The sequence below is a fragment of the Oryx dammah genome, unplaced genomic scaffold, assembly GCF_014754425.2.
Source record: "Oryx dammah isolate SB20612 unplaced genomic scaffold, SCBI_Odam_1.1 HiC_scaffold_11, whole genome shotgun sequence".
Taxonomy (NCBI): Eukaryota; Metazoa; Chordata; class Mammalia; order Artiodactyla; family Bovidae; genus Oryx; species Oryx dammah.
In genome coordinates, this window is record NW_024070195.1 from 44,325,377 (window position 1) to 44,338,774 (window position 13,398).

The following is a 13,398-nucleotide window of genomic DNA, read 5'->3' on the forward strand; positions in this document are numbered from 1 at the left end:
GCTACGCTGTGTAACATGGATAGCTAGTGGAAACATGCTATAAAGCATAGGAAGCTTGGCTGGGTGCTCTGTGATGACCTGGAGGAGTGGATCGGGGGTGGAGTGTGAGGGCAGTCAGAGAGGGAGGGGATATGTGTATGCACATAGCTGATTCACTTCATTGTACGGCAGAAACTGACACAACATTGTAAAGCAATCACAGTCTAATAAAAAATATGGTATGATTATAGAGTCGTATGAAAGGACCTACTTGAGGCTCAGAGCCATGAATCTTACGTGAAACCATCAAGCATGGTAGTATAACTTTTTCCCCAGCCGCATGGACCTCTGTGGTACCAGAGTAGAGTTGGTAGGGGGTAGATTCAACGAGCACCATGATTTACCCAAAGGGGATGATGACGTGAGAGAAGGCAAGGCTTTGGAAGGGTGACCACAGGAGTAATTGCATCAGACATTGAAACTGGCTAAAAAAAGGCATCTGGGAAAACTTACTGCTGGAAGGATCGGTAGACTTCCATTTTGATGGGTTCCCAGAAATGCTGGAGTTAGAGAACCAGAGGAATGATGTGGAAAGAAAAGAAGTGTTGGTCAGAGAAGGAAAACACTCCAAAATTATGGAAGGGTTCTGGCTCTTGGTTGTTGCCAGGGATGTGAAGGGCAAGGAAGTGTAGAAGTCAGTGACATATGCTACTAGAAAAATTACCCATGGGATATAGCGTTAGAAGGAGTGGAATTAACCCTAGAACTAAGTCTTCAAAGAAAGAAGGGGTTGACTTGGTTGTGGGCAGATGACTGCAACAAGGAGAGGTAGGTAGTGAAGGGCGTTATCTGGTGTGTGTCAGGAGCTTCCGACTTGGAGGTTTGTAGGGGTGAGGGAAGAAGAAGAATGGTCTGGAAGCTGTAAAGAGAACAAGGAGGACACTTATCCTATTCTAGACCTAGTGTGAGAGGAGACAGTCACTGAGAACTTGCTGGGAAGTGAGGCCTTCAGAGGGGCCTGTGGTTTACTGAGAGCTACAGCAGGCGAAGAAGAGGTTCAGGATGTGCAGGGCTGTATGACGACTGCCTGAATTCCAGACGGTGAAGGGTGAGAAGTTTCCAAGAGCTGGATAAGTGTATGTTTCTGAAACTCTACCTCTGAACACTGGTGCCAAATAAAAATGTAGAGACAGAGTTTTGGATGAAGGAGAAAGAATGGCTTTTATGCTTTGTCAAGCCAAGGGGGCCACAGCAGGCCAGTGCCCACACGGTTGTGCATCCCTCCCTGGAGGGGGTCACGAGGAGTCAGTGTTCAAGGAGCAGGGCGTGGTTGGCTTGTGGACATTCTTCTGATTGGTTGGTGGTGAGATAATTTGGAGTCCACATCATCCACCTTCTGGTTCCAATCGGTCTGGGGTCTATGTGCTTGTAGGCAGTATACAGTTAACTTCTACCACCTGGTGAGGGTTTCAGTATCTGCAAAACTGCTCAAAGAACATGGCTCAGAATATCATCTACAGTCCTTGAGGAAGAACTAAACGTCTTTGACTTTGTTTAGTGGCTAAGCTATTGTTACTTTGTCTTGTTTTGTTTTTCTTTTTCCAGTTTCTCTGATTAAATTTATTCTTTGACTAAAGTCTTTATACGGACAAAAGGCAGGTGGAGGGCATGAGTGGGGGTCTATTCTGGGAAAGCCTCAGAGGGTCGTGCTCAGTTACAAGTACAAGAAAGGAACAAAACTAGGGCTGTACATAGCACACAGGGATACAGGGATGGCTGGGTTTCTTGAGGGGCTGATGTGATCGGGGTTAAAGGGCTTGTTGAGATAAGGCGTGGTGGCATGGCTAGAAGGGAGAGGAGCATGGGAGGTCCTGCTGGGACCATTGCATTTCCTATGGCGAGCGGGGAGGTGGCCACATGGTAGTGTCACCTTGACTAGATGGGACTAATTGCATCGCAAATGTGATTTAAATGCAAAATGATTCCTGTCACTTTCCAGCTTCTCCTCAGTGCCTCACAGTGGGATCTTTTCTGTATCTTCATTCATTTTCTCTGTTCACAGAGGAGGCTATATTCTTTCTGTTGTTTACTTTTATTTATTTATATTTTGGCCTCACTGTGCGGCATGCGGGATCTTAATTGATCTACCAGGAATTGAACCTATGTCCCCTGCAATGGAAGGGTGGAGTCTTAACCTCTGGGCGGTCAGGGAAGTCCCTGTTCCTTTGTTTTTTTTTTTTCTGCCTGTGCCCTCCAGGACCTAGTTTCGCTTTCCTTCTTACTGGCTCCTTCCCCCAGTCTACAGATGTCTTCATGTCTGTCCCATTAGAGACCAACAGAGGCATCTCTTTGATTGGACTTTCCTCTCCAACTTCTCTCCTTCTCTCTTCCTACTTCTCACCTAACTTCTTGAAAGAGAAATCTCCAATGTCATCTTCTCCTGCCATCTTTCCATTCAGTCCTCCGTCTACCACTCTTGGATTTCTGACCTGATCGCCAGGCTTGGGTCTTTTAAGACCAGCATCACCCATCTGACATTCTGACGTGGATTAAATCATTCCCGATCACTTGGTTCTCATTGTCAATAGGGCAAAACCCAGGCTTGATCTACACCCAGTGTTGCTTTCCATGCCTTCACTTATCTGGTTTTCTCAGCATGGGAGAACCTTCTCTTCCCCTCCACCAGGACTTAAACTCAAGGTGCTGCCTTTTTTGGAGCTTCCCGGACTGGGCAGGCCCCCAGCCATCATTGCTTTTCCCTTCCTATTCTGTGCACACTATTTTCTTACTTGTGAGAGATCTATTAACTGTTCCTGTTTGCTGTTGTCTCTCTAGCTCCTGAGTGTCTGCCACATGGCAAATACTTAACAAAATAATGTTTGAATGAATAAAGGATGAATGAGAGAGAAGGTATATCCTTGAGAAGAGGCATTGATATATTGATAGCCAGGAAAGTACATTTTCAATTTTCCGTTCACATTTTAACCTCCTCATTAATGATGCATGTCTGAGGTTTCACATGTAGTTGGTGATTATGAGTCAATTTGAACCTGCTAACCCAGGGTTAAATGGATGAAAATCCTTGACCTCTGTGGGGTCATCACAAGCACAGCATCTGGTCTGTGTTGAAATTGACTTTTATCCATGTTCAGTTCAGTTCAGTTGCTCAGTTGTGTCTGACTCTTTGCGACCCCATGAACCCAAGCACGTCAGGCCTCCCTGTCCATCACCAGCTCCCAGAGTCCACCCAAAGCCATCTCCATTGAGTCAGTGATGCCATCCAGCCATCTCATCCTCTGTCGTCCCCTTCTCCTCCTGCCCTCAATCTTTCCCAGAATCAGGGTCTTTTCAAATGAGTCAGCTCTTCGCATCAGGTGGCCAAAGTATTGGAGTTTCAGCTTCAACATCAGTCCTTCCAATGAACACCAAGGACTGGTCTCCTTTAGGATGAACTGAATGGATCTCCTTGTAATCCAAGGGACTCTCAAGAGTCTTCTCCAACACCACACTTCAAAAGCATCAATTCTTCAGTGCTTAGCTTTCTTGATAGTCCAACTCTCACATCCATACATGACCACTGGAAAAGCCATAGCCTTGACTAGATGGACCTTTGTTGACAAAGTAATGTCTCTGCTTTTGAATATGCTGTCTAGGTTGGTCATAACTTTCCTTCTAAGGAGTAAGCATCTTTTAATGTCAGGGCTTGAGCTGCTGGAATGCTATACATTTATCCATGTTAACATGTAGCATTCCAGCAGCTCACCTTGTCAACCTACTCTTCTGTTGCCATGTCCTACAGTAAGATCTTCCTGGGGCTTTATTTCATTCACTGATAAATATTTTCATAAAAAAAAGATCAGATACACTATGAATTCTTTAATAGCTGTTCTCTTTGGCAATCATACACATGATCACAGGACAATAGGCAGTTTATTAAAATAAAGGAAAATACCATAATATGTAGAAAGTAAAGTCAAGATAAACCTTTGATAAGACTGAAAGTCTAATTTATTACATGTCTCATAGGTCTCTTCTGGTGATTCTGAAGCCAAACCTCTGATCTTCACATTTGTCCCCACTGTCAGAAGACTGCCAACCCACTCCCAGTTGGGTGACACGTCTAAATACATTGTTAAAATTCCTGAGGAACCAAGTGATGAGACTCCAGAAACTGTAAATAGGGTAGGATTATTTTATTATTTTTATGTCAAGTAATTAAAGTATCCATAATAACGACATGAAAATCTGTATGAATGTTTATTTTTTCTACTTAAAGTGAGATAACTGGGGAATCTAAAAGTGGCTAAAAATATAACTATGTAATAGGTACTTCAGTGTTATCAAATCTCAGGTTTTCTACAATAAGTTATTCTCAACTCTTTTGATTTGACATCCTGTTGTTTGTTGTTCATGTGGTGTATTATGCCTCCTGGCACCTCCCCTCCCAGATGTACCTTAAAATAAAAATACAAACTTTTTTTGCAAAGTTTAAATTTATCTTTAAAGGCTATTAGATAAAGAGTGAGGTGCTATTTTATGTGTAATAGATTAACAATGTTAAAAATATAATATTTGATGTTTAGGGCACTTGTCGACCTATTGTCATGCTCACACTTTGCTGCTAGTTTTGTGAACTTGTACAATTTTGGTTGGAAAACCCTTATCCACATCATACAACTTTTCATAACCTTTCAATTATCTAAGTGGAAATGTATACCAGAGAAATACTACAGAAGATAAAAAGGATTATGTAGGAAAATAATTAGGGAAAAATAAAAAGAGCCTAATATCTAACAATCAGAGAAAAGCTAAGCATCTGATAGCATCACCTTGACAAACTTATAATGATTATTCAATTTTATGGAACATGTTAATGTTATATTAAATGATACAGTAGATTATAAAATTGTATTTATACCCCAATTATACTTATCTAAACTGAGACCAAGGCTGAAAATGAAATTAAACAAAAAACTAAAAATTACTTGTGTGAAAATAACAACTTTTTGGGTAAAAACTTTTTCTCTTTAAAATGTATTTTAATACTGTCCTTTTATTAAAAAAATGTTACTGTGTGAATTTTGTGGTATTTTTGAGCCAACTTTGTAAGAAATAAAATTATCTGATTCTCTTTGTCTATATGAAAGCATTTTATCTAGCAAGCAGTAATATATCCATGAACCTGGGACTTATTTCAAAAAACTGTTGTGAGAACAAATTATTTTAGAGAAATTCTGAAAGCTACATAAGACACTCTGGGAAGTTTCTCTCTTGCGGTACTCAAGTACCTACAATATATTCAAGGGATCCTTTGTGATTAGGTACTCCGAGTTCATGAGACTATAGACATATGAATCAATCTTGGTTGCGGATTTTCAAAGCTTCCTGATCTAATGATATTCATCTACAGATGGCAATGATACCTACACAACCACATTTTTAAGAGAGTAAACATTTTTCTTCCTATTTTTTAAGCAGTTCAATATTATAATACAGCAGGGTAAATAATCCCTCATTCTTTGTATATTTAAAACCTATTTACTTGAACACATGCTGTGTGCTTGGTGCTGTGGATTCTGGATGAATCAAGTCAACTCATAAGTTATTTGTTATTGGAAAGACAGACAATGAAAAAAATAAAAAACATATAATAAAACCTCGGGTGGTAAGAAATGCTGTAAAAAATGCATCAGAATAAACAAATAGAGAATGTTGGACTGTGGGAGCAGGGAGTTATTGTAGGTCATTAATAACATTTTCAAAAATGAGTTCAATTTCGCCAGCTCTTTAGTTATTCTGCTACTTTCCATCATAAGCAATCTGTCTTTGAATCCTTCTATTTTTAATTTAAGCTTCCTTCTAATTTGGGTTTTGTTACTGTGTGTGATATATTAGTTGCTCAGTCGTGTCTGATTCTTTGCAACCCTGTGGACTGTAGCCTACCAGGCTCCTCTGTCCTTGGAACTGGAGTGGGTTGCCATTCCCTTCTCTAGGGGATCTTCCCGACCCAGGGACTGAACCCGGGTCTCCTGCATTGCAGGCAGATTCTTGACTATCTGAGACACAAGGGCCCTTGTTACTACATAGTGTTGTAATTTGATATGCGAAATGACCACTCTCAGAAAATTCCAAATCAGAGGCAAAGTATATTTTATCTTGATTATGTCATCATCAGCTGAATGTGTGGTCTGGTGGTATGAATCTGACTCCTAGTTCATCAATGATTTGATTATTCTATCTTCACTCACACAACACATAGTACATATTAGCAAACATTAAATTGGTAATAGTTGACATTTAGTTTATTTTAGCTTATTCATATCTTTTTATTTTGAAATAATGTTAGACTTAGAGAAATGTTGCAAAAAAAAAAAAAAAGAGAGAGAGAGAGATTAGTATCATTATTTTCCAGATGGCTCAGTGATAAGGAATCTACCTGCCAAGCAAGAGATGAGGGTTTGATCCCTGGGTCAGGAAGATCCCCTGGAAAAGGAAATGGCAACCCACTCCAGCATCCTTGCCTGGGAAATTCCATGGACAGGGGAGCCTGACAGGCTACAGCTCATGTGGTTGCAAAGAGTCTGACATAACTTAGCTACTAATACCACCACCAACAATGCTTATCAAAACCAAGGGAATTAGTATTGGGTCTTTTAAACATAGTCTTGGTGTACATTGCTGGTATCATTTTAGAAAAAAGATGCTTTGGTAACATGAGAAAACTACCTAATTCCTGGTCTTGTAAACCTCCTATGTGTTCATAGAAAACTGAATGGGAAAATATTTAGGATTGTAAATCAAAAATAAAATAACAGTAGAAAACACTTTATGCTAAAAATATCTATCTTTTTGATGTCCTATTCATGAGTTCTTCCCATAGGCTTGGACTATTTTGTCTGAATTATCTGCATTTTGTTCTAATTTTATTTTTCTTCTTAGATTTTTAGAGGAATGCATGTTATTTTAGAATCTTTCAATGGGATTTCATTCCCACCTCCAGCTTATGCAGGCTATACAAATTTTGCTTGACTATTAACTAAGCCCATGACTGACCAGTTCCCATTTGTTTTGTGAATGTCTTTATGGAAAACATTGCCCTCATCCTCTCTTTCTAAAAAGTCATAACAAAATTTATTTGAAAGCATTTTTGTTTGTTGACGTTAATTCCAAGTCCTAAATTACTTAGGTATGGACCATGACATACAAGTGAGTTATGAAAAGTAAGCCATTAACATCAACCCAAACTCTCCTATGCCAACTTGATTTGGGGGTATATTTGTAAAACCTTTTGTCCTTGAAGAATATACACAGGTTAAGTGTTTAAGAGTACATGTAGAGAAGAAGCATTTATCAAAGCAACATCAACTCTTTTATGTTTCTCCATTTATTGCAGTTTGATTCCAGTGAGTACTTGACCTTGAATGTTGGGCGCCAACAGGAGAGAGAACGAGAAGGCCTGACTTGTTCTTCAGAGGTTGAGGACAAGGCTTCCCAAGGAAAGGAATTTAAAGAGAAGAAACCTCAAGGAATGCAGCAAAGTGACCTCTTCAAAGCAGAATATGTCTTTATCGTGGACTCTGAGGGGGAGGAGGAAGCCCCGAACAGAAAAGGTGACCAGGGACCCCCAGTGGGGACAGGCCCCCCTGCTGCTCGGCCCGCATCTCTCGCCATCTCCTCCAGTCTGGCCTCCGATGCGGTGCGCCCCAAAACTCGAGCGGCGGACCTCCAGGCCCGGTCGCATCCTGAACGGCCTCAGGCAATGGCTCCTCCGCAAAGACACGGGCAGGTAGGTTTCTCTTCTTGTCAGTAAGAAAAAAGCGTTTCATATTCCTTGTCTGCAAAGGCCTCCTGTTTACTGAAGGCATCGAGGCATACAAAACTCTCAAGGGAAAAAAACATTAAAAAACTAAAATCCCAAGATCACAAATCATTACAGTGTAAATGAAGATAATAAATTCCTAAGGATTATATAAATTATACTGTGAATTGGTTGAAGAGAACAAGTAAAATGCTTAGCTGGGGTGGATTTGGGTGAATATTAACTCTTCCTTTTGAAAATGCTTGAATAAGCTCAGTAAAGGGAATTTCTTAGAGTGTTTGTTGGGCTGGGTGCATCAAGAAGCACATTTCAAGGATGAGGTGTGATATGACACAACTAGATATGACATGTAGATACATGACTTTTAAACTAGTAAAAGAGGAGTAAAAGGATACACTAGGAATAAGGGTATGTACGGAAAATCGTTTCCTTCTCTGTGTTTTAAGAGAAATATTGACTGTGTTCCTGGAAACCACCATAAGCAGGGCTGGCCTCAGTGATCTGGAAGGAAGGCAGGCAGTTCAGCTGCTCAGTTGTGTCTGACTCTGCAACCCCATGAACCACAGCACGCTAGGCCTCCCTGTCCATCACCAACTCCTGGAACTTACTCAAACTCATGTCCATTGAGTCAGTGATGCCATCCAACCGTCTCATGTCTGTCATCCCCTTCTCCTCCTGTTTTCAATCTTTCCCAGCATTAGGGTCTTTTCCAGTGAGTCTGTTCTTTACATAAAGTGGCCAAAGTATTGGAGTTCCAGCTTCAACATCAGTCCTTTCAATGAATACCCAGGACTGGTCTCCTTTAGGATGGACTGGTTGGATCTCCTTGCAGTCCAAGGGACTCTCAAGAGTCTTCTTCAACACCACAGTTCAAAAGCATCAATTCTTCGGTGCTCAGCTTTCTTTATAGTCCAACTCTCACATCCATGCATGACTACTGGAAAAACCATAGCTTTGACTAGATGGACCTTTGTTGCCAAAGTAATACCTCTGATTTTAATATGCTGTCTAGCTTGGTTGTAGCTTTTTTTCCAAGAGTAAGCATCTTTTAATTTCATGGCTGCAGTCACCATCTGCAGTGATTTTGGAGCCCCCAAAATAAAGTCCATCACTGTTTCCATTGTTTGCCCATCTATTTCCCATGAAGTGATAGGACCAGATTCCATGATCTTAGTTTTCTGAATGTTGAGTTTTAAGCCCACTTTTTCACTCTCTTTCACTTTCATCAACAGGCTCTTTAGTTCGTCTTCGCTTTCTGCCATAAGGATGGTGTCATCTGCATATCTGAGGTTATTGATATTTCTCCTGGCAGTCTTGTGCTTGTGATTCCAGCTTGTGCTCCATCCAGCCTGGCATTTCACATGATGTATTCTTCATATAAGTTAAATAAGCAGGGTGACAATATACAGCCTTCAAATACTCTTTTCTCGATTTGGAACCAGTCTATTGTTCCATGTCCAGTTCTAAGTGTTGCTTCTAGACCTGCACACAGATTTCTCAGGAGGGAGGCCAGGTGGTCTGGTATTCCCATCTCTTTAAGAATTTTTCAGTTTGATCCCACCACAAAATTTAGCAGCAAGATTGAATGGTTCCTTTAAAGTGGAGTGTCTTTGATATAGTAGGAGACCCATTATCTGTGATGGCAGGAAAGAAGGAGGTGGAAGGGGGAATTTTGAAGGGAAAACAAAAATAGAATGACTGGCTATTTGTTGTTAGGAAGTTATCAGAAGACTTTGACAAAGCAGAGAATGTCAGGAATGCAGAGGCTGGCTTGGCTTTGGGAGTGAAAAATGAATCAGTGAAGAGCTGTCTGTGACAATGAGCATGAGTCAGTATCACAGGGTCCTGTTTAGAGTCTTCTGAACCAGGTATTTGCAAGCTTCCTAAAGTAGCTGGGAGAACATTTTTATTGGTGAGTTGGCCTTTTGGTACTACTAGGACCTCTGCAAAATCGTAGGGCAGGCATTTTTTAAATCTCTGGTGCCACATCTTTATTTTTGAAGCCTTCATTGACTTCCTGATGATGTATTTATGTCACTTAAAGCATCCAGTATCCTCATAGCACCTTTGGGTGATGAAAGATTCTCACTGTGGTACCACTATCTAGCCTATTGGACTAAAACATTTATTTCTTCTTGAACTTTATTCTTAGCTAGTTATTGGAAAAGTTCTAATGATCTAATTAAACATATTCTCAGTAAGTAGCTGCTGCTGCTGCTGCTAAGTCACTTCAGTCGTGTCCGACTCTGTGCGACCCCATAGACGGCAGCCCGCCAGACTCCCCCGTCCCTGGGATTCTCCAGGCAAGAACACTGGAGTGGGTTGCCATTTCCTTCTCCAATGCATGAAAGTGAAAAGTGAAAGGGAAGTCGCTCAGTCGTGTCCAACTCTTAGTGACCCCATGGACTGCAGCCTACCAGGCTCCTCCATCCATGGGATTTTCCAGGCAAGGGTACTGGAGTGGGGTGCCATTGCCTTCTCCACTCAGTAAGTAGAGATAGGCTTAAACATTTCTTTCTTGCCTTAGGAAAGATGATGAAAGAAGCAAGTTGATAATGTAGAAGCTTCCATAGCCAGGGGAGAGTAGTTTAATGTGGACTTTTGAAGAGCACGTAAACATGATGATACCAAATATAAATAAGATAAATAAGGAAAAACATTCTTAATGAAGCAATGTTTAGATTTTTAATTTATCCTTTTCCTCAGCTACTGTATTTCTACTGCTGAGTTGGTCATTTATTTTGTTTTTATGTTACCTAATATATAGAGGGCAAACTAGAGACAAAAACACATTTGGGATCTTTTTCAGGGGGCCCAAATAAGTTAGTTAAAAGTAGGTTACAGTTATCAAAGCTCCAAGTGAAAAGGCATAGCTCAGCCTAATTCATTAGTGGTGGCTGAGTGTTATGATTACTACAGGTGGAGGAAACCTGGGTCCTAAAGTGTTTGTGAATAGCCATTGTCTTGGATTCCATTTCCTATAATAATCCATTGGAGTGATGAATAGTAGATTATTATGAAATAAAAATAAGATGACTGTTACTGACAATATAAACTAAACAGAAGAGGCCAGAGCATCAGAGAAGGCAGTCTGAGAAGTTGAATGTAGCCAGTGTGTGTTAGTGGTAGTTGCTCCGTTGTGTCCAACTCTTTGTGACCCCACGGACTGTAGCACATCAGGCTCCTCTGTCTATGGAATTTTCCAGGCAAGAATACTGGAATGAGTTGCCATTCCTTTCTCCAGGGGATCTTCCCGACCCAGGAATTGAACCCAGGTCTCCTGCATTGAGGCAGATTCTTTACCGACTGAGCTCTGAGGGATGCCCAGTGTAGCCAGTAGTTGAAGCTTAATGATTAGCTTAAGCCTAAAGATTATCCCATGATTGGATTACCTACAACAACATCAGTTTTTCAATCAGAGAGGCAGTTGATTAAGTCTATTTCTGGTCTACTTGGTAAAAATGAATCCATGTATTGTGTAATTTATGAAGTTATTCCTAAAAATATGTACTTAATGCCTAGTGTGGCCTTTAACCTATTACCTAGCCTTGATGTCATTTTCTATCCGCATCTAGCGCTTCTCTTCTTCAGCACTCCTGAACTGTCATCACAGTACATGCATCACACCCTTGCACCCCTGACCCTTGACCCTTCTATGTATGATGCTGCTCTCTCCTCAGCCCATCCTCATGTAACCTCCGCTACCTGAAACCCTAAGGCAGGCCCAAGCAGCACCTTTTCCAAGAGACATTCCCTTTGAAGAGGATTTAGTTTCTTTTCTACATCTTTGTAATTTTCCTTGTAGTGGTGTAGTGTTTTTAGAAAATCTCCAATATAATTCCTTTTCACCTGATTCTAATAATGGATTTTATTTTTCTCGCTAGACTGAGAACAATTTGAAGTCAAGGGGAAGTCTGTCTCTTGTTCATTTCTGTATCTGTAGCACTTTCTGGCGTGTCTTGCATATACATGAAGTTCAAATGGTGTATAAAAAACAGAAATATTTCAAAGTTCATATCTTTGAAGTCCTTGCTCAGATATTAACTCCTTTATGAAGCCTACTTTGGTTCCTTCAGTGAAAGCAAATGCTCCTTCAAGATAATTCTAGTAGCTTTTTCTGTACATCTTCTATAACAATGATCCTATTGCAATGTGTATGTAACTATTTAGGTTCATGCCTTATCTTGCCTAGCAGATTGTAAAGTGTTTAAAAGGCACATTCACCTTGAATCCATTTTTATTAAGCACTTTGTTCCCTACAGTGGCTACTATATCACCTTGAACATAGTCAGTGTAAGTATTGGGTTGAGTGTATTTTGTGTTCCAAATATTTCTGCTGAAGTGGCATGTTTAGGTAAAAGTACTTTATGTTATCCATTCATCTGTCAATGGGCATCTAGGTTGCGTCCATGTTCTAGCTATTGTCAATAGTGCTGCAGTGAACAGTTACATGTTCTTTTTCACAGATCCATGTATCTTTTTCACTTTTGGTTTCTTCAGGGTATATGTCTAGGAGTTGGATTGCTGGGTCATATGGTGGTTTTACTCCTAGTTTGTTAAGGAAGTGGTACATATACACAATGGAATATTACTCAGCCATAAAAGGAACACATTTGAGTCAGTTCTGGTGAGGTGGATGAACCTAGAACCTATTATACACAGTGAAGTGAGTCAGAAAGAGAAAGATAAATATCATATTCTAACATATACGGAATCTAGAAAAATGGCTCTGAAGAATTTATTTACAGGGCAGCAATGGAGAAACACACATAGAAAATAGATTTATGGACTTGGGGAGAGGGGAGGAGTGAGTGAGATGTATGGAAAGAGTAACATGGAAACTTATGTTACCATATGTAATATAAATAGCCAATGGGAATTTGCTGTGTGGCTCAGGAAACTCAAGGGCTTCCCTGGTAGCTCAGCTGTTAAAGAATCCGCCTGCAATGCAGGAGACCTGGGTTTGGTCCCTGGGTTGGGAAGATCCCCTGGAGAAGGGATAAGCTACCCACTCCAGTATTCTGGCCTGGAGAATTCCACGGACTGTATAGTCCATGGGGTCACAAAGAGTCGGGCATGACTGAGAAGCTTTCATTTTCACTCTCAGGAAACTCAAACAGGAGCTCTGTGTCAACCTAGAGGAGTGGGATGGGGAGGGAAATGGGGCAGAGGTTCAAAGGGAGAGAATATATGTATACCTATGGCTGATTCACATTGAGGTTTGACAGAAAACAACAAAATTCTGTAAAGCAATTATTCTTCAATAAAAAAATTAAAGGTACATTATGTTAAAAATCATTAAAGACTGTAATTTTAAAGCATTAAGTCAAAAGTAAAAAAGTTATATCTGCAGTTGAATCAAAATCCTCTCAAATAAAATTCAGAATGATTTTGAAAGTTAATTTCTTGAATGTTGGTGTAGACTTCTGAGAATGTCTTATCCAGGGATAGGATTAGACTTAAAAGGAGAGGTGAATATGGATACATGAAAACAGAGTGATTTATCTGACAATCCTATGATAAGTCTGGAGCAAAGACCATGACCATGGGAACAAAAAGAGGGACTTTGTGGCATAGATGAACTGAATTTGCTCCTTGAC

General features: G+C 40.4%; 1 protein-coding gene across 7 annotated transcripts in view; it reads left to right on the forward strand.

Annotated features, from left to right (window-relative positions):
• LOC120869874 (muscular LMNA interacting protein) overlaps nucleotides 1-13,398 on the forward strand; it is a 305,414-nt gene that overhangs the window by 145,754 nt on the left and 146,262 nt on the right. For all 7 annotated transcript variants that reach the window (XM_040249174.1, XM_040249175.1, XM_040249176.1 and 4 more), the window contains exons 2-3: nucleotides 4,006-4,161; nucleotides 7,373-7,765. In XM_040249174.1, coding sequence (XP_040105108.1) covers nucleotides 4,006-4,161; nucleotides 7,373-7,765 — 549 coding nt within the window. The remainder of the gene's footprint in view (nucleotides 1-4,005; nucleotides 4,162-7,372; nucleotides 7,766-13,398) is intronic.